Source organism: Fusarium oxysporum, chromosome VIII (assembly GCF_013085055.1).
Source record: "Fusarium oxysporum Fo47 chromosome VIII, complete sequence".
Classification (NCBI taxonomy): domain Eukaryota; kingdom Fungi; phylum Ascomycota; class Sordariomycetes; order Hypocreales; family Nectriaceae; genus Fusarium; species Fusarium oxysporum.
The window spans coordinates 1,771,169-1,793,511 of NC_072847.1; the positions used below are offsets into that span (position 1 = coordinate 1,771,169).

General features: G+C 50.3%; 8 protein-coding genes across 8 annotated transcripts; 3 read left to right on the plus strand and 5 right to left on the minus strand.

Moving 5' to 3' along the window:
* Positions 1 to 6,240: 6,240 nt before the first annotated feature.
* FOBCDRAFT_48011 (Sodium/hydrogen exchanger family-domain-containing protein) lies at positions 6,241 to 8,821 on the minus strand. Its single transcript, XM_031188490.3, has 5 exons — positions 8,485 to 8,821; positions 8,384 to 8,416; positions 8,176 to 8,322; positions 7,461 to 8,117; positions 6,241 to 7,408 (listed from the first exon to the last, which is right to left on the minus strand). The coding sequence occupies exons 1-5, from the start codon at positions 8,525 to 8,527 to the stop codon at positions 6,357 to 6,359; spliced, it is 1,932 nt and encodes a 643-aa protein (XP_031035755.1). The 5' UTR covers positions 8,528 to 8,821; the 3' UTR covers positions 6,241 to 6,356.
* Positions 8,822 to 9,551: 730 nt separating this feature from the next.
* Positions 9,552 to 10,463, plus strand: FOBCDRAFT_48022 (P-loop containing nucleoside triphosphate hydrolase protein). The gene is made up of 2 exons (XM_031188489.3): positions 9,552 to 9,704; positions 9,762 to 10,463. The coding sequence occupies exons 1-2, from the start codon at positions 9,656 to 9,658 to the stop codon at positions 10,352 to 10,354; spliced, it is 642 nt and encodes a 213-aa protein (XP_031035754.1). The 5' UTR covers positions 9,552 to 9,655; the 3' UTR covers positions 10,355 to 10,463.
* On the minus strand, positions 10,464 to 11,563 carry FOBCDRAFT_48018 (ribosomal protein S5 domain 2-type protein). Its single transcript, XM_031188488.3, has 2 exons — positions 11,345 to 11,563; positions 10,464 to 11,290 (listed from the first exon to the last, which is right to left on the minus strand). Exons 1-2 carry the CDS (start codon positions 11,506 to 11,508, stop codon positions 10,573 to 10,575), a joined length of 882 nt encoding a protein of 293 aa, XP_031035753.2. The 5' UTR covers positions 11,509 to 11,563; the 3' UTR covers positions 10,464 to 10,572.
* A 144-nt stretch (positions 11,564 to 11,707) lies between these two features.
* Positions 11,708 to 12,696, plus strand: FOBCDRAFT_48032 (Pre-mRNA-splicing factor Cwf15/Cwc15). The gene is made up of 4 exons (XM_031188487.3): positions 11,708 to 11,766; positions 11,814 to 12,266; positions 12,321 to 12,494; positions 12,617 to 12,696. The coding sequence occupies exons 1-4, from the start codon at positions 11,734 to 11,736 to the stop codon at positions 12,668 to 12,670; spliced, it is 714 nt and encodes a 237-aa protein (XP_031035752.2). The 5' UTR covers positions 11,708 to 11,733; the 3' UTR covers positions 12,671 to 12,696.
* FOBCDRAFT_48028 (uncharacterized protein) lies at positions 12,688 to 14,840 on the minus strand. The gene is made up of 3 exons (XM_059612213.1): positions 14,525 to 14,840; positions 14,024 to 14,472; positions 12,688 to 13,969 (listed from the first exon to the last, which is right to left on the minus strand). Exons 1-3 carry the CDS (start codon positions 14,616 to 14,618, stop codon positions 12,722 to 12,724), a joined length of 1,791 nt encoding a protein of 596 aa, XP_059465611.1. The 5' UTR covers positions 14,619 to 14,840; the 3' UTR covers positions 12,688 to 12,721.
* A 2,212-nt stretch (positions 14,841 to 17,052) lies between these two features.
* Positions 17,053 to 19,487, minus strand: FOBCDRAFT_242652 (cation efflux family-domain-containing protein; the record flags this gene model as incomplete). Its single annotated transcript, XM_031188485.3, has 3 exons — positions 17,053 to 17,750; positions 17,846 to 19,013; positions 19,350 to 19,487. The coding sequence occupies 3 exons, from the start codon at positions 19,485 to 19,487 to the stop codon at positions 17,053 to 17,055; spliced, it is 2,004 nt and encodes a 667-aa protein (XP_031035750.3).
* Positions 19,488 to 19,704: 217 nt separating this feature from the next.
* On the plus strand, positions 19,705 to 21,361 carry FOBCDRAFT_187831 (DHS-like NAD/FAD-binding domain-containing protein; the record flags this gene model as incomplete). The annotated part of the gene is made up of 3 exons (XM_031188484.3): positions 19,705 to 19,908; positions 19,968 to 19,980; positions 20,151 to 21,361. Exons 1-3 carry the CDS (start codon positions 19,783 to 19,785, stop codon positions 21,359 to 21,361), a joined length of 1,350 nt encoding a protein of 449 aa, XP_031035749.3. The 5' UTR covers positions 19,705 to 19,782.
* A 25-nt stretch (positions 21,362 to 21,386) lies between these two features.
* Positions 21,387 to 22,086, minus strand: FOBCDRAFT_48043 (uncharacterized protein). Its single transcript, XM_031188482.3, has 2 exons — positions 21,633 to 22,086; positions 21,387 to 21,579 (listed from the first exon to the last, which is right to left on the minus strand). Exons 1-2 carry the CDS (start codon positions 22,054 to 22,056, stop codon positions 21,413 to 21,415), a joined length of 591 nt encoding a protein of 196 aa, XP_031035747.2. The 5' UTR covers positions 22,057 to 22,086; the 3' UTR covers positions 21,387 to 21,412.
* Between the last annotated feature and the right edge of the window lie 257 nt (positions 22,087 to 22,343).

Consider the following 22,343-nt stretch of genomic DNA (forward strand, 5'->3'; position numbering starts at 1 on the left):
TTTCTTTTAAACTTATAGATCTCCAATCTTTTAAGTTTTCTGTACTTCACCAAGGTACTTATGATGCTCCATATTGCAAATAAAGTGCCGTATTGTGAGACTTTCCAGGACCTCCTCCTCGGGAACTTGTCGGATAGCAACCTTTTATTTCAAGTCCAAGACCAGTGGCTGAATGAGAAGAAGAGGAGGAGGAATTTCAGCCCAGAGTTATCATAATAAGAAGAGAAGATGATGTGTTAAAGTGTAACAGGCTCTAGGTTTGCGCTTCCATTTACACTTGGATTTTATTTATATGAAATGACTGCTACAGACATAAAAATAAGGGCATACAGCAAGTTTGTTACGTACAGGACTCGTCACTCTCTTTGGTTTCTATTAGGTTCTAGTTGGCTAGTAATTGGGTTGGGTTGGTACTGCACATGTACAAGGGTGCATTACCATTCTATCCCCCTTTCTGTTAACTAGCGTTATGCACACTAGCGTGTTGGCGCCGCAAGCGTAAGGAAATCTGTTATTAGCCTTATCAATTGATCACGAATCATGGTCTTTTCTGGGATAACAAATTGTCTCTCCTCTTTCTAATCTTGGCCTTATCCTAAACCTTGCTCCTCCCTCTCCCACCCACCACTGGCTCTACACCCACTATTCGCTGACGCCTGTTTGATTGCCCCCCCTAAACCCATTAACCAACATCCCCCTCCCCGACACTTCCCCATCCTACAGCGCCCAGCGCCCCCCCCCCGTGCACTCACGCTCTAACTAGGCTCCACTGCTTTCAGCGCATTGAGCTGTAAACCACCAACAAACCGCCCGGTTATCGTCTCCCCAGAGACAGAAATTTTGACGCCCTCCAGCGACGTCGCCTTCAACAACGACACCCCAAAAACAATCAACACCAGCGTCTTTCATCGTATAAAACACCTGCATTCATCTCAGGCGCTCAAGAATATCATTTTGCAACGTCCGTTTCGTCCAAAAACGGATGTCGCGGCCGTCGATGCTATGACTGAGGTCGGAGCCGCCGATCTATCAAGGCTGCTTCAAACAAAGCGCAATGAGTGCAGGTCAGTATGGGCTCAGACAAAAGAGCCGATTTTTCCGATCGTCAAGATATATTTTTCGGGCTGCTAACTTGCCTCAGTTCAATTGTGACGTCGCGGAAGCGCAAGCTGCGCGAGCTGTTCGCAGTTGCGACACAGTCCGAGGGTCTCCCACACCCAGTCTTGACCAACCCCGACGCGCCGACCACAACACCAGCCGAATGGCAGTTCTTGCAAGCCAACGATATCATCCAGTACGTCCTGCGATACCATTGCGCGTTTTTCCAAATTGATTTGCGCGCGTGTCGGTCTGCCAATATATATAATGTACTAACATGGATACAGAGGCAAGACGCTGAATGAAGCCAGTATCCCAGCGAGACCAACAATCTCGCTCGAACTCTTCAAAAAGTCTCTGGCAAAAGCCATATTCATTGCGCCCGAGCCCGCGCCGAAACGAACGCTCGAGGATGCAAGCAAACCTGAGATTGCGAATGTGCAGGACAAAGAACAATCTAATGGAACTTACCCACCTCCCAAAGTTGGTGATGCGCCTCCAAAACGAACGCCGAGCCCTCCACCTTCGACAGATCCCGCTACGACCGACAAAGCGGGCTCTCTCCCTACACCGACAAGCCAGCCTGTACCCCTACCTGAGGATGCGATTGTAGAGCCGACCTCGACGACCAGTCCTGTTACCCAAACCGCTGCTGACACCAATGCAAATTCAAAATCGAAAGCGCAGGATATACCCAATGCCTCAGAGGTCTCAGACACGCCTGCACCACGTCAGCCTCAAGTTACTTTTGAATCGGGGACAAAGGGAGAAAATGCTGGGCCAGGGGCATCAACGGCGGAGAAGACAAGTCGAGGGCCCAGTACTTCATCTGATACTAGAGGTGCCGCGTTGACAGTCAAGCCACCCACAGATGCCACTCGTGCGCCTGATGCCTTGTCTTCACCTGGTTCAACTGCACAAAGCGCAACTACGCCCGCGGTTCACGACGATGCTTCGACAGACACAAGCCCAGAGCACGAGGGACCACAGTTTGTGGAGCCAGCTGAAGAGAAACAGACCGGGGATGAGGTAGAGGAGGGGATTAACGAGAAAGATGAGAAAGAAACGAGTGATGATGTTGGGGCTACTTTGAGCCAAGACTTACAGAATCGTGTGCTGGAAGCACCCCCTGACTCTGCTGAAGCTCAATTGCTGCAGGAATCTATACGATCGAGTGTTGCGGCGGAGGCAGCGGCAACAGCAGCGAGTCCTAGTCACCAAACAGAACCCGTAACTTCAGCGCCAGTTTCGGAAGATGTTGATATGTCGGGTGCCGATGATGTTATTGTTCAGCCGACTGCACTCAATGCTAACGAACAAGTCAAAGAGGACAGTACTCAAACTAAATCTGATATCGATATAGCACGAGCCAACTCATTCGAGAACTCAGATGAAGTGCCAGGCATTAAAGAGATTCCAGACAGTCAAGAGGAGCCCCCTGAGCAGATGGATGTGGACGTCCCTGAGCCCAAAGCAACCGTTCAAGCTCAAACTCAAAGTCAAGAGGTCAAATCAGATGGGAGTACACAGGCTACCGAGAAAGCCCCGTCAACACCTACGCCAGCGCCCATTTCTGATGTTGCCACTGTACCTGTGGAGTCGGCACCCAAAGAGTCCCCCCAAAAGGTTGAGCGCGCTGTTACCAGAGTGTCCTCCGGAGCCATGCGCCCAAAGTCAGTCAGCGAGATTGTCGGTGCAACTCCTCGACAAACCCCGACCGTAGAGCACACTTCGACCAACAAAAGCCTGGACAATCAATTGACCCCCTTGACTTCGACACCCAAATCGCCAAGCTTAAGACATCGCCATATCTCAGCTCATCAAAGGCAGAGGTCACGAAGCCAGCCCTCGACCGTTGTTTTCGGAAAGCAATCCAAGAAAGCAGACGAAAGGTCAATAGTGGCCAGCCAGCGCGATCCGATCATACCGACAGAGGACTACTACACTCCCCTTTTCGTCCAGGGATTCGCTGGCAGCTCCTCCTGGATGCAGCCCATCGAGAAGATCTTGTACACAGCCAACAAGACCGTGACTACCCCTGATGCCAATCTTGCCATTCAGGACCATCAGGCTTGTAAAGTTCTGCGCCGGGTTTACCACCTACAGCAGCATGACAAATGGTCTCTACGACAACCCAAGCGCTGCCCTGAGCCAACACGTCCCCCGTCGCACTGGGATGTCATGCTCCAAGAAATGAAATGGATGCGAACTGATTTCCGAGAAGAACGCAAATGGAAAAGGGCTGTTGCAAAAAATCTTGCATATGCTTGCGCAGAATGGCACGAATCTACCCCCGAAGAGCGAAAATTGATGCAGGTTTCTGCTGTGATACCTCCGAAGGCACAGCCTGCCCCCGACGTTTCGATGGGTGATGTTGAGGGCGAAAATCAACTCACACCTGATCTCATCTCAAGCGGAGATGTCGAGTCTATTGACAACCTGGATGATTTAACTGAGGATTTTCCTGAGACGATAGCACCGTCCGCCATCTTCTCTCTGCAAGACGACGACGTTATCTTTGGACTTCGTCGAACAGCTGCTGCAGACCAACTTCTGGAGGAGCTACCCATGTTTGGAAAGCCTCTCCAGGTTCCCAAATTTGACCTTACAGGTCCTGAATGGGATCCTGATGCTCATTGGCGACGACCAGCTCTACCACTGAGCAAGTATGTTGAAGGTCACATGAAGTTGGTTTCAGATGGTCCGCCAAGGAAGCGCAGCCGATATGATTACCAGAACGAGGATTCTGATGACGAGGGTGAGGCTGGTTTTGTTAGCAGTGATCCTTCACCCAGTCTTCCTCTACCACCAGCTACTGATGAGGTGGCCCTATTTAATCCCGAGATGAAGCATATTCGCGATCGCCTCTATGTTGGCCATCAGTTCCGACCGCCTTCGGAATATCCGATGCCGTTACAGAGCTTTTTCGAATGCAGAAGCCCCTCTCAGTGGACAATTAACGAGGATGATGAACTTCGAAATCTTGTCCGGGAATACTCTTACAACTGGTCACTTATTGCCAGCATGTTGGCACCCAAATCTCGCTTTACTTCGGGTGCTGAGAGACGGTCCCCGTGGGAATGTTTCGAGAGATGGATTTCTCTCGAAGGACTTCCAGCCGATATGTCCAAGACTCAATATTTCAAAGCCTATACAGGACGTATCACCGCGGCCCAGAACTTCATTGCACAGCAAAACCAGCTCGTGGCACAGCAAATCAACCCAGCCAATGGCGCAGTTACCCCTGGACGGAGACGACCTCCGTCAACTCCCGTCAGAGTGGAGAGACGACGGAATCAGAAGCACCTCACACTTCTTGACGCAATGCGTAAGCTGGCGAAGAAACGGGAGACAGCTGCTCAGAAGCAACAGCACACAGCTTCGCAGAATGCAGCCAATAAAAAGGTTAATGATCCTGCATCACAACGCACCAACAAGACACCGAGAGAATACAGCATCTTGCGACATGAGCGAGACCAAGCCCTGGCAGAAAAGATGGCGCAGTATGCGTCAAGGCAAGAAGCTCAAAGACGAGTAAGTACTACACATCAGAACAGAAGTACAAAGCTGACATCCTCTCAGGCTGCCTTGCAAGCCAGGGCTCAAGGTCAAGCTCAGATGGCTGGCACTCCTGGAGCTGCGCAGGTCGGTCAGAACTCAGCTCAAGCCGCTGCCGCCGCCGCCGCCGCCGTGGCAGCAGCCAATGGAATGAATGGTGTTGGCCGACTTAATGTACCTAATCAGCTTGCTGTTGCCGCCGCCGCCGCCGGCCAAGCTCGTCCTAGAATGCCCATGCAATCTCCTGCTGCCAATGGCATGGGGGGTGTTCCGTCTCAAATGGCTGGCGGGCTCGTTCCACCTAATCAGATGACGAGTGCGCAACAAGCCCAATTGCAGGCAATGCAGGGACAACACAACCGCATGCCCATGCCAAACCCTCAGCCTGACGTCAACTTGATGATGCGTGCCCAGCGCATCTCCGAACAACAACGTCTGGCACAGATGCAGCACGCTCAAGGCGGCCCTGGCACCCCTGGCCAAGGGGCGAACGGTTCCCAGCAGAGTCCCCCCTTGAACATGCGAAATGGTGTCAACAGCATCAACGGAGCCAATACAATGAACCAGCAGAACTTCATAAATAACGCTCAGGCTATGATGGCACAGTTCAACTCCGGTAATCTCGGCTCACCACAGGCCAATGGCCTTCATATGCCGGCCGGTCCTGCTGGCTCAATAGCCCCACGACCACAAGCACAGCTCCCCCCTAGCATTGCCGCTCAGCTTGTTCAGCTCGAGGCCCAGTTTCGTACTAAGAACCCGACCCTACCCCCTGATCAAATTCGCCAAATGGCAACAGAGCATCTGACACGCCTTATGATGGCTCAGCGCACTGCTATGAACTCTGCTGCTGGTACGGCGAACGGCCAAGGCGGACTTGCTGCGAGCATCGCCGCTACGACAAGCCCTCACCAATACGCCGCGCTGCTTCGCCAACAGCAACAGCAGCAGGCAAGTCAAGCGGCTGGTAGCCCTGGACAACAACACCAGCAGCTTCACCAGCAGCATCAACAAGCGAAACAACAGCAGCCTCAACAGCAGCAACAAGGGCAAGGGCAAGCCCAGGTCCAAGCTCAGCAGCAGCAACAAGCTCAGCAACAGCAACAGAGGCAGGCAAGCGGCAGTGCTACACCGTCAGCAGGCTAATCGTACAAAACGGGCAAAATAAAAGAAAGTTTCTTGTTTGGGTTCTAGAACCACTGGTTTGGTTGGTGCATGGGAAGCGATGAATATTGGTGTTGATCTTGTCATGAAAAAAGCGTGCAGGCAAAAGAAGGGGCATCATTCTGGTTCTGGTTGTACAGTTGCTTACCCTTTTTATGTATGAGCAACGGATGGTTGGTATGGCATATTCGTGATGAGTTGGAGATCATCTGTAGATACATTTTATTAATTATTCGAGGTGTGAAATAGGCGTATCATTACGCCAAGCCTCGAAGTCCTCGTCTGTTCAAGGCGATTTTTTTTTTTAAAAAAAAAAAAACACCACCCTCATGCAATTGCATTCACCATCTCGCGCATCCGCAAGTGACACGATGAATAGGAAATACGAGCACAAGAAGATAGAATAAACACATCATTTATCTAACATCAATGCCATGTCTATACTAATGAAACCCAACGCCGTTCATGCACATAAGATGATACAGCCCGCCTCGACGCGGGAATCTCATGAATATCCATCATTCACTATATCCCACTCAGCTTGGTCCACCGTGCCCGCCCCTAGAGCCATCACCTTGAAGCAGTAGCCTGGGCTTGATGAAGTCCTCGTCTAGATGGTGGAACACACTGGCAGGATCCTCCGAGGACCAGAGCTGTCGGAGGGCATTGGTTGCTGTTATAGGTTGGCCACCGGGTGTCTCTGTCGTGGGAGTTGCATATGCACTGTCTACTCGAGATGGAGGAGCGGTGCTAGCCCGTGGCAGTGGTGATCGTCGGGCTGGCGGAGGCAGGTCGGAGACGTCAATATCGCTACCAATGTCGGAATCATCGTTATGGCGAAGGAGATCAGATCGCTCCGGGATAGAGTTCTTTCGACTCTTGCTAACAGGGCGGCCACCAGTGTGCGGAGACGAGGCGCCTGAGACATAACTAGCAGACTGGCCAGCTTCGAGACTGCCAAGGGCGACGCTGCCATTCCGGCGAGGATTATATCCGATCCCTGTTCCTGAACGCTTGACCTGAAGGCCTCCGCCAAAGGTCTCGATATCGAACTCATCGTCGCTGTCGACTTCTTCAACAACGCCAGTCCGAATACCCAGGATCTCAAGCATTCGAGCAGTCGTACCACCAAAAATGATGACAGTAAGCACGACAACAACCAGAACAGTAGCTCTAAGTGCGGGCGCGTTGTCGCCAGTGAGCAAAGCAGCAAGCGCCACGCCGACAGCTCCACGGAGGCCAGCCCAGTAGAGCATGGCCTGGTAGTTGTAGGGCAGCTCATCGCCAACCTCTTGACCGCGTCTGCTGGCGCGATATCGGATGAACCAGTTAATAGCCTTGGACAAAGGGAATACAGCGACCCATCTGGCAGCACAGACAGCCAGAATAGTGACAATGATGAGAGGCGGCTGGAATGAAAGGTTGTTGTCTGTGAACAAAGCCAGCCCCAGGTAAATGAATATGAAGTTCTCAGACAACTGCGATAAGATCTGAAAGATGAACTTGGTGGTGAGTTGAGTTCGGCGTGACATGTTGAAATAGGCATAGTGCTTAAGTGTAATACCGCAGAAAAGCAGCGACACAATACCTGCATGGAAATTAGAATGTGTGTAGCACAAGCCAAGACTGGAGTAACATACCAGACATATGAAGGCCGTGAGAGAAGAAGTAAGTGGCGTAGGCGATCAAGACAATCAAACAACTCTCAATCTTGGGAATACGGCGAAGGTAGGTAAACTTAAGCAGCAAAGCAGTGCCCACGCCAACAATGAAGCCGATGAACATGCTGCAGAAGAAGACGAGCAAAAAGATTCCTGTACCTTCGAAGAAGCTGACGATGCCAAGATTAGCAGCCTCGCCCTTCTTGTACTTCTGCGCAGTTTCGAAAATGACAATGGCAATAGCATCATTGAGAATCGACTCTCCAAAGATGATGGTATACAGCTTGGGGTCAACCTTGTAGGTGTTGAAGATTGCGAGAATAGTGACAGGGTCAGTAGCGGAGAGAGTTGCGCCCACGGAAATCGCATCGACAAAGGTCATGCCCAGCGATCCGGGGAGGAGTGTAAAGATGTACAGGATCAAGCCAATGACGACAGCCGACAGAAAGGTTCCAGCAAAGGCAAAGGTCAAGATGGTACCAATATTGCGGAAGAAGTTGGCCTGATGTAGCTCATAACCCGAGGATAGAATAATAGGTGGCAGAAGAAGGTTGAAGAAGATTTGGTAGTCGAAACTGATCATGTTGCGAATAGAGTCGCCAGAAGCTATCATCAAGACAAGCCCAACAACCATTCCTGCAAGGAGAAGACATGTAAGCCATTGATCCCCGGTAGTTGATTTCAGGGATCGCACCAGCAAAGATGGATATAACCGTTTCATGTATAGCAGTGACCTTCTTCATCTGCAGCATATAGCTTGTGAAGAAAGCAATAATGAGCAGCATAATCGAGATGAAGAGCGCCCATGCCGCGAACAATTCCTTCTGAGCAGAGTCACCCTCTGGAGGTCATCGTCAGTATTTCTTGTGGTGAATTGTCTCTTTTCGAATGGGAAAACGCACCCTCAGGATCGCTCTCTTCATCGGTCGCTCGCTCTATGTTCGATTCGTCAGTCTCACGTTGCGGAATTAGAGTCGGGCTCCATAGGTGATGAATAGCGTACTAAGGAGCTGGAAGCCCATTCCAACGAGTCTTGCGGAAGCCATTGTATTTGCGACGTCTCCGTCTCTGTCTCTTTGCGATAATTTAAAGCCGTCGCGATCGTCCAGATCAAGTGGGAAACCCTTTGCGCGAGCCTCGTAAGCTGCGGCACTGGAACATTCGCAAGGGAGCGCGAGTATCGAGAGGAAGCGGTATTGGGACCGCAGGACGAATTACTGTAGATGTTGTTGTTGCTGCTGCTGACGACGTCGACACGAAAGAAGAGTCCAGGCAGCGAAATAGCGAATGTTGGAGGGAACAAGTTGGCGTGCCCTGGTCTGGGTATGCGATAGGAAGCTAGAGGGATACTACCTAAGGTTAAGGTAAGGTAAGGTAATGGAACTAAGCTAAGTGCAAGGTGGGCCGAGCAGCCAAGATAGGTACACCAGATGAAAGGCGACAGCTTTCAATAGATCAAGACTCTGATTGGCTCATCTTTGATGCAAAGGATATTACCTACCAATCCGAGTTGTCGTTCACGTCTAGACAAGCTGACTGATAGGAAGTCAACTGTAAATACTGTTTTCCCAGATAAATTCTATTAGCACTGAAGAGAAAGATGACGTAAGATCATTCTACCATGAAGTTGTCATGATATGCCTTGTCTCCTGTATGTAGTATAACCCATCATGCTAGGTAATACCAACCTCGGGACTTGAAACAAGGAAACAAGCAAACATATCCAAACTCGGGGTCTAGTTTGCTTTCAACTCGTACAGCATTGGACCCCATGTAAAGTAGGTTGTTTTGCTAACCAACCATCGCTGGCTTCGTGGTCTACCTAATCGAAAAACTCACAGTCCTTGATTATCAGTTCCATCGATTGCATCCATGGACGCTAGCGGGGCCGTTGGTGGGGGACAGGGTCTCCTGTTGAGGCTCTTCAGCAGGTCCATCCACTAATCATACTGAAATTTAGCCCCTGGAGGGGCCGGGGACGACAACGCTGTCAGGTCCCCGGAGCCTATGCACTTAGCTATTTGAACCCCGTATTCGAAAGCCTTCACTTCCACTGGAAGCTGTCAACTTCACAACCTAAGTTAGCTGAACAACTCCGCCGTCGCGTCTACGACGTACATTGGAAATTACAACGTCGATCACGCGCATAATCTGTAGGAGCACTCGCGATCACGATGTATCACCTCGCCAAAGGCATTTACCTCTATGCGACCAGCAAAGAAGGTACTTTCAACACCTCATGATTTCTTCCCTTGAACGCTAACCTCGCTATCTTGCTAGAATACTCTGTAATTCTTCTGGGTCTTGACAATGCCGGCAAAACCACCTTTCACGAACAAGTCAAGTCCATGTTCCTACCAAATAGACCCGACCCGAAGCTCAAGACAGTACCCACCGTAGGCCAGAACGTTTCGACGATACCCCTACAAGACATGTACCTCAAGCTTTGGGACGTAGGCGGTCAGCACTCGCTCCGAAAGCTCTGGGAGAGTTACTATGCAAGCTGCCATGCTATAGTCTTCATCATCGACAGCACAGATATTGGCGACGGAAACATTGAGCATGACGAGAACGTTGGCAGACTGGAGGAGTGTCGGCTAGTCCTCGAGGACGTCCTACAACACTCTGAAACTGAAGGGGTACCACTTCTAATTCTAGCAAACAAACAGGATCGCGAGGATTGCGTCGAGACAATACGCATCAAGGAGGGTCTAGTAAAGAAGGTTATGGAGGGAGACAAGGGCTCCGCTGTCCGCGACTCTCGTGTGCTGGCCATGAGTGCTCTTACTGGCGACGGGGTCCGAGAAGCTATCGAGTGGGTAAGGACAAGAGTACAATGGAACAAAGAGTCTCGACCGCCTGTGATGCGGTAGTTTCTAACATGAGTGGCCTTTATGTGCGACCACTAGAGCTTATGAGCTACGACAGTACCTGGGTTGGCGTATGTATCGGAGTTTGTATGGAGCATCAGTAAATCACTGCATAGCCTTGAAGCACGGGAAACACTGGGCGAACATTTTGCGGGGTATCATGGTTTCTATTTTCCTCTGGGTTTATTGCTTTTCTTGGTATTAAGTTGCAGATGTTAGCCTCACCTGTCATTCTCGGCTGTCAACTCAGCCATGAGCCCTCCTTTGTCCCTTCGCTTTGCGTCCTCAGCCAGCTTACTATCCACTAGGTCAGATAGCTCCTTAGATCGGTTGAGTGCTCCTTGAGCACACTGGATGAAGAGTGGTGCGTCAAGAGAAGTTCCTCCCAGTTTGGCAATCTGACAAATCTCGCCATGCTTGTTGAGACTGTACGTGCAGTGAGAAATTCGCAGTTGCTCCTCAAGCCAGTTGGTATCAACGAGGACTTGGCTTCCATCTTCGCCAAAGAAGCTGAAGGTGACACAGAAAGGGGAGTGTAGCCAGCTTAGAGGCACGGGCTCTCGCTCAGCAGGTGTGTAGATGGTGAGGTTTTCTCCCTCAATGCTGGAATCAGGCTTGCGGAAATGTCGAAGAGCTGCAACAACTGCTAAACAAGCCGCGTCTGTGAGGTTTCCGTCATGCGTGAGGACGTGAAGATCGACTCTGATAGACCAACATTTCTGGCCAGCGATGAGGCATAGTGACTCAGTGTCTAGCGCACCAGATCTTCTGATTGTTTTCTCGAGAAGCCTGGAGAGAAGAACCTCCTCGAGCGAAGGGCGGTTGACCTCATACGAAGGGGCAACCATGGGACTGAGTTCTGATGTGATTGTGAAAACTCCGTCAAAGGGACGGTCTGAGTATGGCACGGTGACTTCTGCTGAGGCTTTTGCTAGAACTCTGAGAGTTTTATTAGCAAGAACTATATATCACTAAGATATAATAGTGAAATACCTTGTTTTTCCATACTTGACTTCCGCAACTCCATATTCATCTCCAAAGGTGAGTTCAAGAGGTCGAAACTCGTCGAATTTGCGCCCGTCTAATCGCAAACCTTCATCGAGAGCTTGGGTGACAAAAGTCCTCTCAGGAAGAGAAGGTTCAGCTTCACGAGGCATGATTGACTATTATTTTTGTGTGAATATTTCGTGACAGGAAATGCTGTGTTTATAAACTGCCAAAGCGTAACAGACAGAGAGAAACATTGAAGAAATTCTGCCAGGCGGTGAGGCGCCATGTACGGTAGGCCTGCTTCTCATGTACGCCTCGCGTCGGCAATGTTCAAGACTTCTTATTGACATTGAAACACCATTTTTCCAAGAATTTATTGAGGAACTATCGCCATGACTACTGCGCATAGACCTACGTTCGATCCGGTCCGTATTCTCCCTTCTATTTCTTCAGCGCATACTGACTTTTACAGGCCCGTGGCAAAGAAGCCCTCCGAGGTCCAGCCTACCATCAACGCCTTCTCCCAGCCCACACCCAACTCAAATATCGTCAAGCCGGTCAAGGCGGCGATGCTGACGAACCCACGCGCGATCTCGCTGCCGAGCTTCTCGCTGCTGAAGCCGCCCATTTCACCAAGAAGAACGGCGCCCCTGCCCTCATTGACGATGCCGACGAGGACGACGAAACCAGCGTGTCCAATGGCGCGAAGCGAGCGCTTCCAAGCGCTGAAGGTGAGGGGGAAGATCTAGAGGCGAAGAGACGGCGGATATTAGCAGAAACAAGAGCTATCGATGCCGACGATAGCGAAGAGGACGACGACGATGACAGTGAAGACGACGAGGATAGCGATGATGACTCTGATGCAGAGCTGCAGAGAGAGTTGGACCGTGTACGAAGAGAGCGAGAGGAGAGAAAGAAGAAAGAGGTAAGTCTGATCGATTCTTAGATGCAGATAATGGTTTGCTGATACACATCACAGGAGGCCGAGCGACTCAAAGAAGAGGAAGAGGCCCGAGAACGAGATATTGCCCTAGGAAATCCTCTTCTCAACAAGCAAGATTTCAATATGAAGCGCCGCTGGGACGATGACGTGGTATTCAAGAACCAGGCACGTGGCACAGAAGACAAGGGCAAGAAAAAGGAGTTCGTAAACGTAAGTCTTGTGATTCTTCCGTTTGCAAAGCATTCTCTGCCAGCGACTCAGTTCTATATGCATTCCCCCCCCTTTTTTCCTTCAAAGATGAAAAGACATCATTCGCTAACCCAGACCTTTAGGATCTCCTCCGTTCCGACTTTCATAGGCGCTTCATGAGCAAGTACGTTAGATAATGACATAGACAAACTCCTCCATTTTAGACATTAGATACCCTGAATTTTAAATCAAGCACTCTCCTGCGACCGTCTTCGTCCGTCCTTTGACTCCAAAGCCTGCTCGGTGAGGATCTTGTTCTCCAGACCTTCGAAGGCTCCGAGAACGTTGCCGTACTTCTGATAGGTTCCCTCGCGGTAACCGTCGTCAATGCGTTGGATGTTACCCTCCTCAGTCCATCGCTTACCAATGAGCTCGTCGAATGTCTCGTTTGGTTGGCGCTCGAGAGCCCAGAGAGCCTTGTAGGCTCCGCCAAGGGCGCAGGCATTACCGCCAACGTCGAGCTTGTAAACACCGTCGCTGCCGCCGAGGACCTCGCCAATGACGCGGGCGATGGCTGGGTTCAGAGAGCCACCTCCAACGAGGTAGATACGACGGGGCTGAGCTGGTAGGCCGGGTCGAGTGCTCTCAACAAGGTTCTGAGAGCGCAGACGCATAGACAGGGCCTGAGACTCAACAATCACTCGAGCATCAGTCTCCTTGTCCCATCCTCCCTTGACTTCCTGAAGGTCAGAGCCATCTGGCTCGCATGTGTATCGCCAAGTGCCTGCACGGATGTTGGGTACCACTTCGGTAAGGTAGAAGTATAGACCAAGCTTGCGCCTATCGTCCTCCTTGGCAGCGCCCAGAGCAGGAGTGTTCTCGATGGCCTTATTGAAGTTCTCCCAGCCGGTAGGGCCGTTCTCAGGCTTGGGAAGTTGGTCTCGCACTCGCTCACGTGCTAGGCCTCCATTCTTGTAGCACAACATAAACATGTAGTGGCCATCGGTTGTGGGGTGGTTGAAGAAGTGGTAAGCGCCATCGGGCTTGTACTTTGGTGTGTTCATAAGGAATGTCGTCGAAGTACCGAGAGAGACGATGGCGTCGAGAGGTCGAAGGGGAAGGGCGAGAATGGTTCCGGGGTTATCGCCGGTGAATGGTGTGATCTGGCAGTCAGGGTGGAAGCCGTGACGGTCCACGAAATAGGGAGAGATAGAGCCCAAAACAGCAGCGCCATCGAGGCAAGGCTCACCCAGTTTCTTTCGTAGGTTGAGGGCATCACGCTTGCTTCCAGCAGCAAGCTCGAGAAGAGGTTCGCTGTATGTTTGGCGGGACATGTCCCAGAGGTTCATACCACAGACATCGCTGACATCCATGGGGGCGATGGCGCCGAGGAAGACGGATGCCAGCCATGACGAGACGAGGGAAATGTGAGCCGTCTTGGCGTACATGTCTGGGAGGTCCTTCTTAAGGCGCATAATCTGGGTTCCAGTAAATCGCTGGTAGACTTGTTAATACTGGTTTTCTCTGGCTATTTAGGAATATCAACTTACATGGTGAGCACCGCTGCCTGTCACCTCAGCAAGCTTCTGGCGACCGCCAAGAGCAGCATCAAAAGCGTCACATTCAGCCTGAGTGCTCTGATCCTGCCAATTGGGCGACCATTGGTGCGAAAGGGCCTGTGGTAGCTGAACAACCAGAGGGAGACGAGGATCAAGATGGTGAAGAATCTCGTAGGCATTGCCATTCCAGTAGACACTGCCATGCTGCTGACAAGAGCCGCTGATACCGCGAATATGAGATAGAGGAACAGGCATAGACTCGGCCAATCGGTCCAGGACGAGATCTACAGACTCGAGCCACATGGCAACGGGCGCATAGACCTCGCCTGTCTCCTCGTAGACATGGACACCTTTCTTGATGCCATATTTGTGGCCAAAGTCCTTGTCGAAGTCGACCTTGGCTTCACCTTTGACCTTGAGGTCTGAGTCGACAACCAGAGCTGGATATGGGTTAGCAAATTGTGCCGGCAGCTGAGAATCTGGCTTACGTGCCTTTGAGCTGTTGAGTCGACAGATCGAAGCCGAGGTATAGTGGCTTAAAGTCCGAGGACTGATCTGGGGAGTTGGATCGAGCAAGGAACGGCATTGCGAAGAGCTTCAGACAAATGTCGAGCTGTTGAATCTAGGTAAGGATACTATATCCAAGGGCGCCAACCACGGCGACGTCAATGGTAGCGAGATGACGAAATGAGAGCCAATTCAGTAGGTGACGTAAGAATTGGCAGTCTTGTACGTGCGTGTGGTGTAGATGATCTTTTACAGCGAGCAATGGGTGAAAAGCCTCAGTGGAATATGGGTCAAGTTGTGTGAGACAGGGAAACCACCAGGAAAAGCCACGAGCTGGGCTTTATAGCTTATAACGCGTGTACCTTGCCTTAGCTGAGCAGTCACTGCCAGTCAGTAACTGCATCATGTTAGACCGCCACCCTCCAACAGGGAAGAACGAGATAGACACACACTAAGGTTGTCTTCAGTGGGTAACATGCATCAGAAATCAACTCCAAAGCTAGCATTAACTGTAAGGCGTGGATGCAGTAATGGCAATGCCAATACCAATATGATACACCCATACAAAGCCAATAATTCTATGTCCCTACTTCATCTATTTACACAAAGACAATAGTCACCAAAATCATGTCGTAAAAATTGGGCTGAGAGGTCATATGAACACAATTCCATGCCCGGGGAATATATCCGTACGTTCACCAAGGTGTGTCGTGTCTACCTATTTGCTGCTATTGCATATAGATTACCTGGTAGCTGGGTCATCTTTGCCTAAAAATGAACAAGATGCGATTCTTTTATTTTGACATATCTTTTCTCTCTCTCTCTCTCTCTCTCTCCCTCCCTCTTGTAAAGCAATTATCCAATTCCGACTTAGATACCATCAGAAAAGCCAACTACGTACCTCTCAAAAAGAAATATGGAGATTTTTTCTCTCACTTTCCATCCTCCGTATCAACGTGGGGTTGTCTTCTCCGCTGAATGAGTCGTTCAACCCAACGAGCCAACCCCAGTTTTTCAATAAGACCCTTGATGATCGATAAAAGGAAGCCTGGGCTAGCGTCAGGAGGGGCGTGTATAATAAGATACCTACCTAGTTGCAAAGACGACACTCAACACCAGAGAAATTTAAGCATTCGCATTCAGGCAAGTCGTGATACGGATCAAGCCGAAGGAGGTGTGGAAACAGAAGAATAGGAATTGATCACCAGGGACAAACGCTACAAAAGTCAAGAAAAGAAGCATGATAGAACATGACTATTAGGAGGATTAGTATGGCCAAGAGACTTCTTACTGTGTGACACTCTTCTTAACTCTATGCATTAGAATATCTTCAGTTCCAATTAGTCAATGCAAAAAAAGAATTAAATAAGAATAAAATAAAAATAACAAAAGCTCACTGTCATATCATGACATGTTCTCGACAATCAAGTCTTCACTTTCTTCTTCTTTCAATTCCAGAGCTCTATTTGCATTTAGCCTAAATCCATCAACAGCTCCCACCCCAGTCCCATCTTCAGTTTATATCCCCGGCCAATAGAACCCGTGACCTCTCAAAGTCTGGCTGCTCCTCGTGAACAAAGTCAAGCCAATGAGTAACGAGCGCTTCTAACTGACAGCAAGGAGGGGGCGTGAGGAAATTGAATTCAGCTTCTATGAGAATTGTCTCTTTCCTTGACTCTGGATACAGAAGGACATTGGAATATTTCTCTGCTCCATCTTCAAGAGCATTTCGGTGGATGTGCTGAAGGTTACCTATAGCCATGAGCCTCAAGCATGGGGATCATTCAAGTCTGGTGACATCCTTGCCCCCTGAAATCTCATCATTTTCTTCGACATTATGGACAGTTCGACTTTACTTCTCTTGTTCTCCGTCTAATTCCCTCTTCTCCTGTTGGGGCGCGTCTAAGCTGAAAAACGCCACAAGGACGACCTGCATGTACCTCTCTTATCTGCATTTTCTATCCGTACATAGTGTACACACATTACAGTCTGTGTAGCATAGTCCAAATCTCATGGGTTGTTGTCTTTATGAGTGTAGGCCCTTCTTCTTGTCCCTTTAAGTTATGTGCCCCGCGAAACACACTTCCTTGTACCTTCTCTTCCGCTTTTAGAGTACATGTCTATGGTCTGCTCTATTGCACCAATTGCTTCCTATCAATTCCGGCCCTGGCCCGGAACAAGATGAAAAAACATGAAATAGAAAAGGGGTGTACACTTTTCACTGCATATGCACATGCAGATGCCATCGGTCTTCCTTCACCGACGGTCAGGTCGACAGCTGCCGGCTATTGAGAGATCCTAGTCTGAACCTCTTATGGCCCTCTCATCCGGCCAGGCTCCACTGGCCCGCAGCTCAAACCCCAAGAAGCCGAGCTAGACCCCAGTCAAGGGGCAAGGTTGGCTTGGACTTGTCGTACCAAAGGGCAGCTTCAAAGAGAACAAGATGCAGCATGGTCGTGATCGATCCCAGGATCCCAGGCTAAAGTCTCGCTTCTGACAGGGCATCCTCCACTCTAATGCTTGTTTCTGTTCCTGAGACCATCGCCTTGTTCGTGGGAGCCATTGGGTTCATGAACATGACCACTACTCTTGTGATCATGGTGGTCGTGATGCTCGTGATTGTGGTTCGACTCGCCCTCTGCCTCAGACGCATCCTCCTCGGTCTCTGGTGGCAGAACCACAGTCCCAGGGATAAAGTCGTCAAACCTTGCCTTGGCGGTAGCCTCCTTGGGCGAGAATCGGATGCGAACTCTTCTGACACCGCGTACTTTCCCTCCGACTTGAGTCCGCACCGCGTCTTCGACCTGCTGCGTTGTGTCAACAGACCACGCACCAGGCACGGTCATCTCGAGGTCCACAAGATAATTCTGGCCTGATTTGATACCGCTCACTTCGCGCAGGGCAACTTCGTGTCCTTCAACCACGTTCTTCAATGCTTTATTAGCCTGTTTTGTCACTGAAGACTTGATCTCATCATCAATGCCCTGGTCTGCCAGTTCGCGAAAAGCAGCAACTGTGTTTCCGGCACCAGCCTGGATAACCATGATGGAGATGAGAAGACCGCCGACGGGATCCAGCCACGCCGCATTCTCCATTGCATTAGCTCCCATGATGGCTGCCAAAGTGACGAACCCCGTTAAACTGTCGACTCGGTGATGAATGGCGTTCGACGCGAGAACCGACGATTTACGTTCCCGGGCAACCTTCATTGCTGTAATTGGTCAGCTCTTATACTTTCAATCCCAAGGCTTACGTTACACACGCGCATTCTAGCGCCGCGACCCTAAGAGTTGGGAGAACACTTACTCGCATGATAAAGCCATTCCTTAATCAGAATGGTCCCTGCTGCAAGCCAAGCGGCATGCATACTCGGGATCCCAAGTGCTGCAGCTCCATGGGAATGGCTATGACCGTGTCCGACGTGCTCCAGAATACCATGTGCCGCTTCAGGGTAAAAGTGTCCATAAAGACTGATACCGCTGTCCCAACCCATGTAAAGACCTCCGGCCAAGAGCATGCTCGAGACACCGAGTGATCCCAGACTCTCTACCTTGCCAAAGCCCATGGGGAATTTGTCTGTTGGTGGTTTTAGACTCCATGTGACTGTCGCGAGCGTCAAGATATCAGATGCAAGATCTGTGATGCTATGCCATGCGTCGGCAGTCATTGCTTTGGAGTTGAAAGCCCATCCACCAGCGAATTTAGCAATTGCCATACCCAGGTTAGAGACCAAGCCAATCCGGGTGATTCGGACGCCGGGGTCGTCTTTGTTGCCTGAAGTTAGGTATGCGTTGTCGTGATGGTGGTGGTGGCCCAAGATGCCATGGCTATGACTGTGGTCATGACCGTGGCTGTGATTATGACCATCTTTGTGGTCGTGGCCTTGGCCAGTATGCGGTCGTATCTGCGACATTGAAGTTTTTACGAGTGAGGGTGGTGATCGAAGTTTGTTGCGAAAGGGAGCGAGATGTGGTAGCGAATTAGTCGAAGGGCGAGCGACGGAGGCAGTATTTGATACGTGGTAGGATGAGAGCTTAGACGAGGCTGAGAGGTAGGCGCACGTCGATAGGGCGGCGACAATGGATGCTTTTTGCAGGGCGCGTAGGCGAAGACGTAGACAAGCGACGTGGGGAGTTGCTATATTTGATCTCAAAAGGGTCATCTGGCCTCGGTATTTGGTTTGTTGTGAAATATGGACATTAGGGTGCCCATTGATATGTCCATGTCCCCATGAGGCAAAGCCACGACTCTGGTTGTGACTGTGCGTGGCTCCAGCTCCAATTCCAGCTCCGGGTCCAGCTATTGGCGACGTCACTCCAGCGCCTGCGCCTGCGCCCGTGGGACGCCCGGCCTGCGGGAGACTCATACAGTATATCCGAGATGTTGTCTTGCAGGGGAAATACGGATAACACGGGAAAGTGGGAGAAGGGGCCGGGTATTGGGTTGCGTGTTTTCCCTTGGAGTTGCGTAGGGTCTGAAGCACGGTTCAGATATAGATATAGACGAATGTTGGAGAGGAAAGATGGTGTGTTTTGTTGACGTCGGGTTATCCAATGCCATACGCCCGTTAACGGAGCTGTTCAAGTTTCGAGTCGGGTTCAATAGAGCGAGCGGATTTGGCTCGGTCGGAAGCGGACCAAGGCCACATGAGCGAGTTAAAAGAGTCAATATGCGAAGAAGAGACAGAATTCCCCGAGAGAGAGGGAAAAAAAGATTATCAAGATTATCAGACATAAAACAAACAGAGTAGTTTAGCTCCACCAAAATCGAAGCTTGGTGCGGCAATTGGTAGGAAGAGACACCGACCTACGACGCCATTGAGGATAGGATGCGAGGTGAACCCACTATCTACGACACTCTCGCCTGATGAGTGATCGCGAGGTTCCGGTCTCCGGACAGCCAGCAACTGGCCTGGCCTGGCCTGGCCTGGCCTTGACCGCTGAGCCATCTGCTTTCAGGGATGGTCAAGTTTGCGCCAGGGCATTTGCTGTACATTATGGCAATTGAGTAACCCAGTAGCCCAGGTAGGTACCTTGTGGAAGCAATACCTGTCTTGCGTCCATTCAGTACGATCATGGTTCTCCTATTCCGATCAATCACAGAGGCCTGTCTTTACCAATTCTACCCTGAAAGCTGACTCGAGTTTACCATCTTCTTTGTCATTATCAGATTCGGGTTGTGGGGGATTCAAGTAAAAAGCGCCCACCTCAACCGCAGGTCAATTCAGGCATCATTCAGCCACAATGCCACATGAACCCCTACTTGCAAGGCTGAGAGTCGTCCCTGAAACCAATGACGCGCTCTTCTCCATACCAGTACTGGCTCTAAGAATAATCCCTGTAGCCAAATTTACAACCATCTTCATGACTGTATGCCGCGCCATCCTCTTGTCTAATATCAGTCCTTGTATTTCAATTTTCGTATCCAGCTCGTCATCACTGGTCAGCTCGAGTCAGTGCCTCAGCAGGGCCGGCGACTTGAACTTCTTTCAACCAATCCTCCACAAGCAATTGGAAACAGCCTCGTCAGCCACTGGAGATTGGGCTTGAGTTTCACTTTAAGCATTATCATACCGAGTATTCGTAATTCTTAAACATTACGATCCTTAAAGCGGCTCCAATGAGCAAGCCTCTGCTCAGGATCCCTTATACGGACCTCCCCCTGCCTTCAGTAATTGCTCCAGCTTCGGCCTCAACACTCCCTGGAGCTATCGCCGCTCTCCATCGCTTCTTTGTTGCGCCCTCTCCGGGCGACTTACCTGCATCCGCTGTTGTTCTCACCGGTGCAGGCCTTTCAGTCGCTTCGGGTTTAGCAGATTACCGGGGTGTCAAGGGCACTTACAAGGTCAACAAGACATATCGACCTATCTACTACCCAGAATTCCTCAAGAGTCACGAATCTCGCAAACGATACTGGGCTCGAAGCTTTCTAGGCTGGTCTAATCTCCAAAAGGCATCCCCAAACAACGGCCACTATGCTATAAGAGATCTCGCGAATCTTGGTCTGATACGCAGTGTCATTACTCAAAATGTTGACTCGTTCCATCCAAGAGCTCATCCTGATCTACCAACTTTAGAATTACATGGATATTTAAGAGCTGTTGTCTGCACGAGTTGTAAAAACGAGTTCTCCAGAAATGAATTCCAGGAGAAATTGGCCACCCTCAACCCTAAATGGGCCGAGTTGCTCGAGAGGGCCCTCGAGTCAGGGGCATTAGACACCGAAGACCCAGTTGAGCGCAGGTTTAAAGGCCTAAAGGTGAACCCCGACGGCGATGTGGATCTGCCAGATGCTCCCTATACAACCTTTAGATACCCCTCTTGTCCCAAATGCTTATCCAGTCCTCCAAAGAATGCTGACGGACATCAACATGTTGTCCAGGTTGATACAGACGGTGCATGGAAGCTTCCCAGCACCGCGGGAATTCTGAAGCCTGCGGTGGTCATGTTCGGAGAAAGCATTGACAATCATATCAAACACGCTGCCGAGGGAGCCATTGACAATGCGGGAAAGCTTCTCGTTGTTGGAACCTCTCTTGCCACTTATTCAGCTTGGAGGCTTGCCAAGCGAGCTCAGGATCGGGGTATGCCCATCGCCATTATCAGCATGGGCGGAATCAGAGGCGAGGATAAGTTCTTCGCGGGTATGGATCCCAACCAAGAGGGTGAGCAGGGAGTGAGAGTTGCATTATCGACAGACGACCTCCTTCCTGCTCTTCTTTCTGCACTGCGCAACGATGTTGCGCCATCAGAAGCACCAACGCAGGCTTCACTCCAAGCTTCCTTCGGAAATCGTGGTGTTTTCAAGGATATGCTCTCATGAAATTAGATTATCAATGTATTACTACCCAATCCTGAGGATAGATTCATACGTCTAAATGAAATTACCAAGACTCCCGGGTTTTGCGTTTGTCGGTGCAGCCTTAACAGACTCTACATTCTGGGTTGAGGTTGATGAGGTTGTGCTTGCGGGCTCACTTCGCTCTGGCTTCTCTCGTTTCGACTTGCGAATTGCTTCGTCACGTTCAATCGCCTTCAACACTGCAAAGATTCGTTAGCAACTAGTAAGTGTAATGGCTAGATCCAGCTCATACTCTCTTCCCAATCGGCTTCCTTTGCAGGATCGCCAGTTCCAAGTGCCCCCTCAACGTCAACCGGCTCGCCTCGTTGGATTTTCTCGACGACTTCCCGCAAGGATGCAATTCGAGCCTCTGACTGTCGCATGTATCGATCAAAGGAATTTCGTAAAGTAATCATTTGAATCGACATGGACCCGATAAGAAGAAATATGGCAATAAAGAATGTCGCGGGATTCCATTCCTTGGACTTCTTCCTTAACTGGCGATTTTCCTTTCTCAGTGGCTTCGGTACCAAGTTTCGCCAGAATGACCTATCGACAATTGTAGCCGGGGCCGTGCTCGAGTATCGAATGCCGCATCCTGAGGTATTCGACGTCCTGAACACAAAGGAGGCCACTCGGATATAATCAGGGCGAAGTGAAAGTTGTCGAAGCGACATTTTGCGATCTTTAAATCTCGACGATTGATGTCGTTAGCTAGCGTAATTGAGACCCGAAACTTCAAAGATCTTCTACCGAGAATATGAAAGCACGGACCATCCTATCCGAGAACCGACAGTTGCCCCGGACAACCAGCTGTGTTTGCCCAATTCCGGGGCTAGGTCGCCAGGATTAACAAAGTCAACTAACTATCAATTGCGACATAGAGACCTGCAGCTTTGCGTTTTCAACTTGCATATTGTACCTGTACCTCCCTCCATATTAGGAGCTTTTGGTTTTTGACGAC

Bases quoted from the DNA above. Each gene is read 5' to 3' on its own strand.
- FOBCDRAFT_48011 (XM_031188490.3), bottom strand. From the start codon at position 8,527: ATGGCTTCCGCAAGACTCGTTGGAATGGGCTTCCAGCTCCTTA. The intron at 8,323-8,383 runs GTGCGTTTTCCC...GATGACCTCCAG, and splicing joins TGAAGAGAGCGATCCTGAGG to AGGGTGACTCTGCTCAGAAG. The intron at 7,409-7,460 runs GTATGTTACTCC...ATTTCCATGCAG, and splicing joins TCACGGCCTTCATATGTCTG to GTATTGTGTCGCTGCTTTTC.
- FOBCDRAFT_48022 (XM_031188489.3), top strand. From the start codon at position 9,656: ATGTATCACCTCGCCAAAGGCATTTACCTCTATGCGACCAGCAAAGAA. The intron at 9,705-9,761 runs GTACTTTCAACA...CTATCTTGCTAG, and splicing joins CTATGCGACCAGCAAAGAAG to AATACTCTGTAATTCTTCTG.
- FOBCDRAFT_48018 (XM_031188488.3), bottom strand. From the start codon at position 11,508: ATGCCTCGTGAAGCTGAACCTTCTCTTCCTGAGAGGACTTTTGTCACC. The intron at 11,291-11,344 runs GTATTTCACTAT...TAAAACTCTCAG, and splicing joins GTCAAGTATGGAAAAACAAG to AGTTCTAGCAAAAGCCTCAG.
- FOBCDRAFT_48032 (XM_031188487.3), top strand. From the start codon at position 11,734: ATGACTACTGCGCATAGACCTACGTTCGATCCG. The intron at 12,267-12,320 runs GTAAGTCTGATC...TACACATCACAG, and splicing joins AGGAGAGAAAGAAGAAAGAG to GAGGCCGAGCGACTCAAAGA. The intron at 12,495-12,616 runs GTAAGTCTTGTG...CCAGACCTTTAG, and splicing joins AGAAAAAGGAGTTCGTAAAC to GATCTCCTCCGTTCCGACTT.
- FOBCDRAFT_48028 (XM_059612213.1), bottom strand. From the start codon at position 14,618: ATGCCGTTCCTTGCTCGATCCAACTCCCCAGATCAGTCCTCGGACTTT. The intron at 14,473-14,524 runs GCACGTAAGCCA...ACCCATATCCAG, and splicing joins GTCGACTCAACAGCTCAAAG to CTCTGGTTGTCGACTCAGAC. The intron at 13,970-14,023 runs GTAAGTTGATAT...CAAGTCTACCAG, and splicing joins CAGGCAGCGGTGCTCACCAT to CGATTTACTGGAACCCAGAT.
- FOBCDRAFT_48043 (XM_031188482.3), bottom strand. From the start codon at position 22,056: ATGTCGCTTCGACAACTTTCACTTCGCCCTGATTATATCCGAGTGGCC. The intron at 21,580-21,632 runs GTATGAGCTGGA...GAATCTTTGCAG, and splicing joins GGAAGCCGATTGGGAAGAGA to TGTTGAAGGCGATTGAACGT.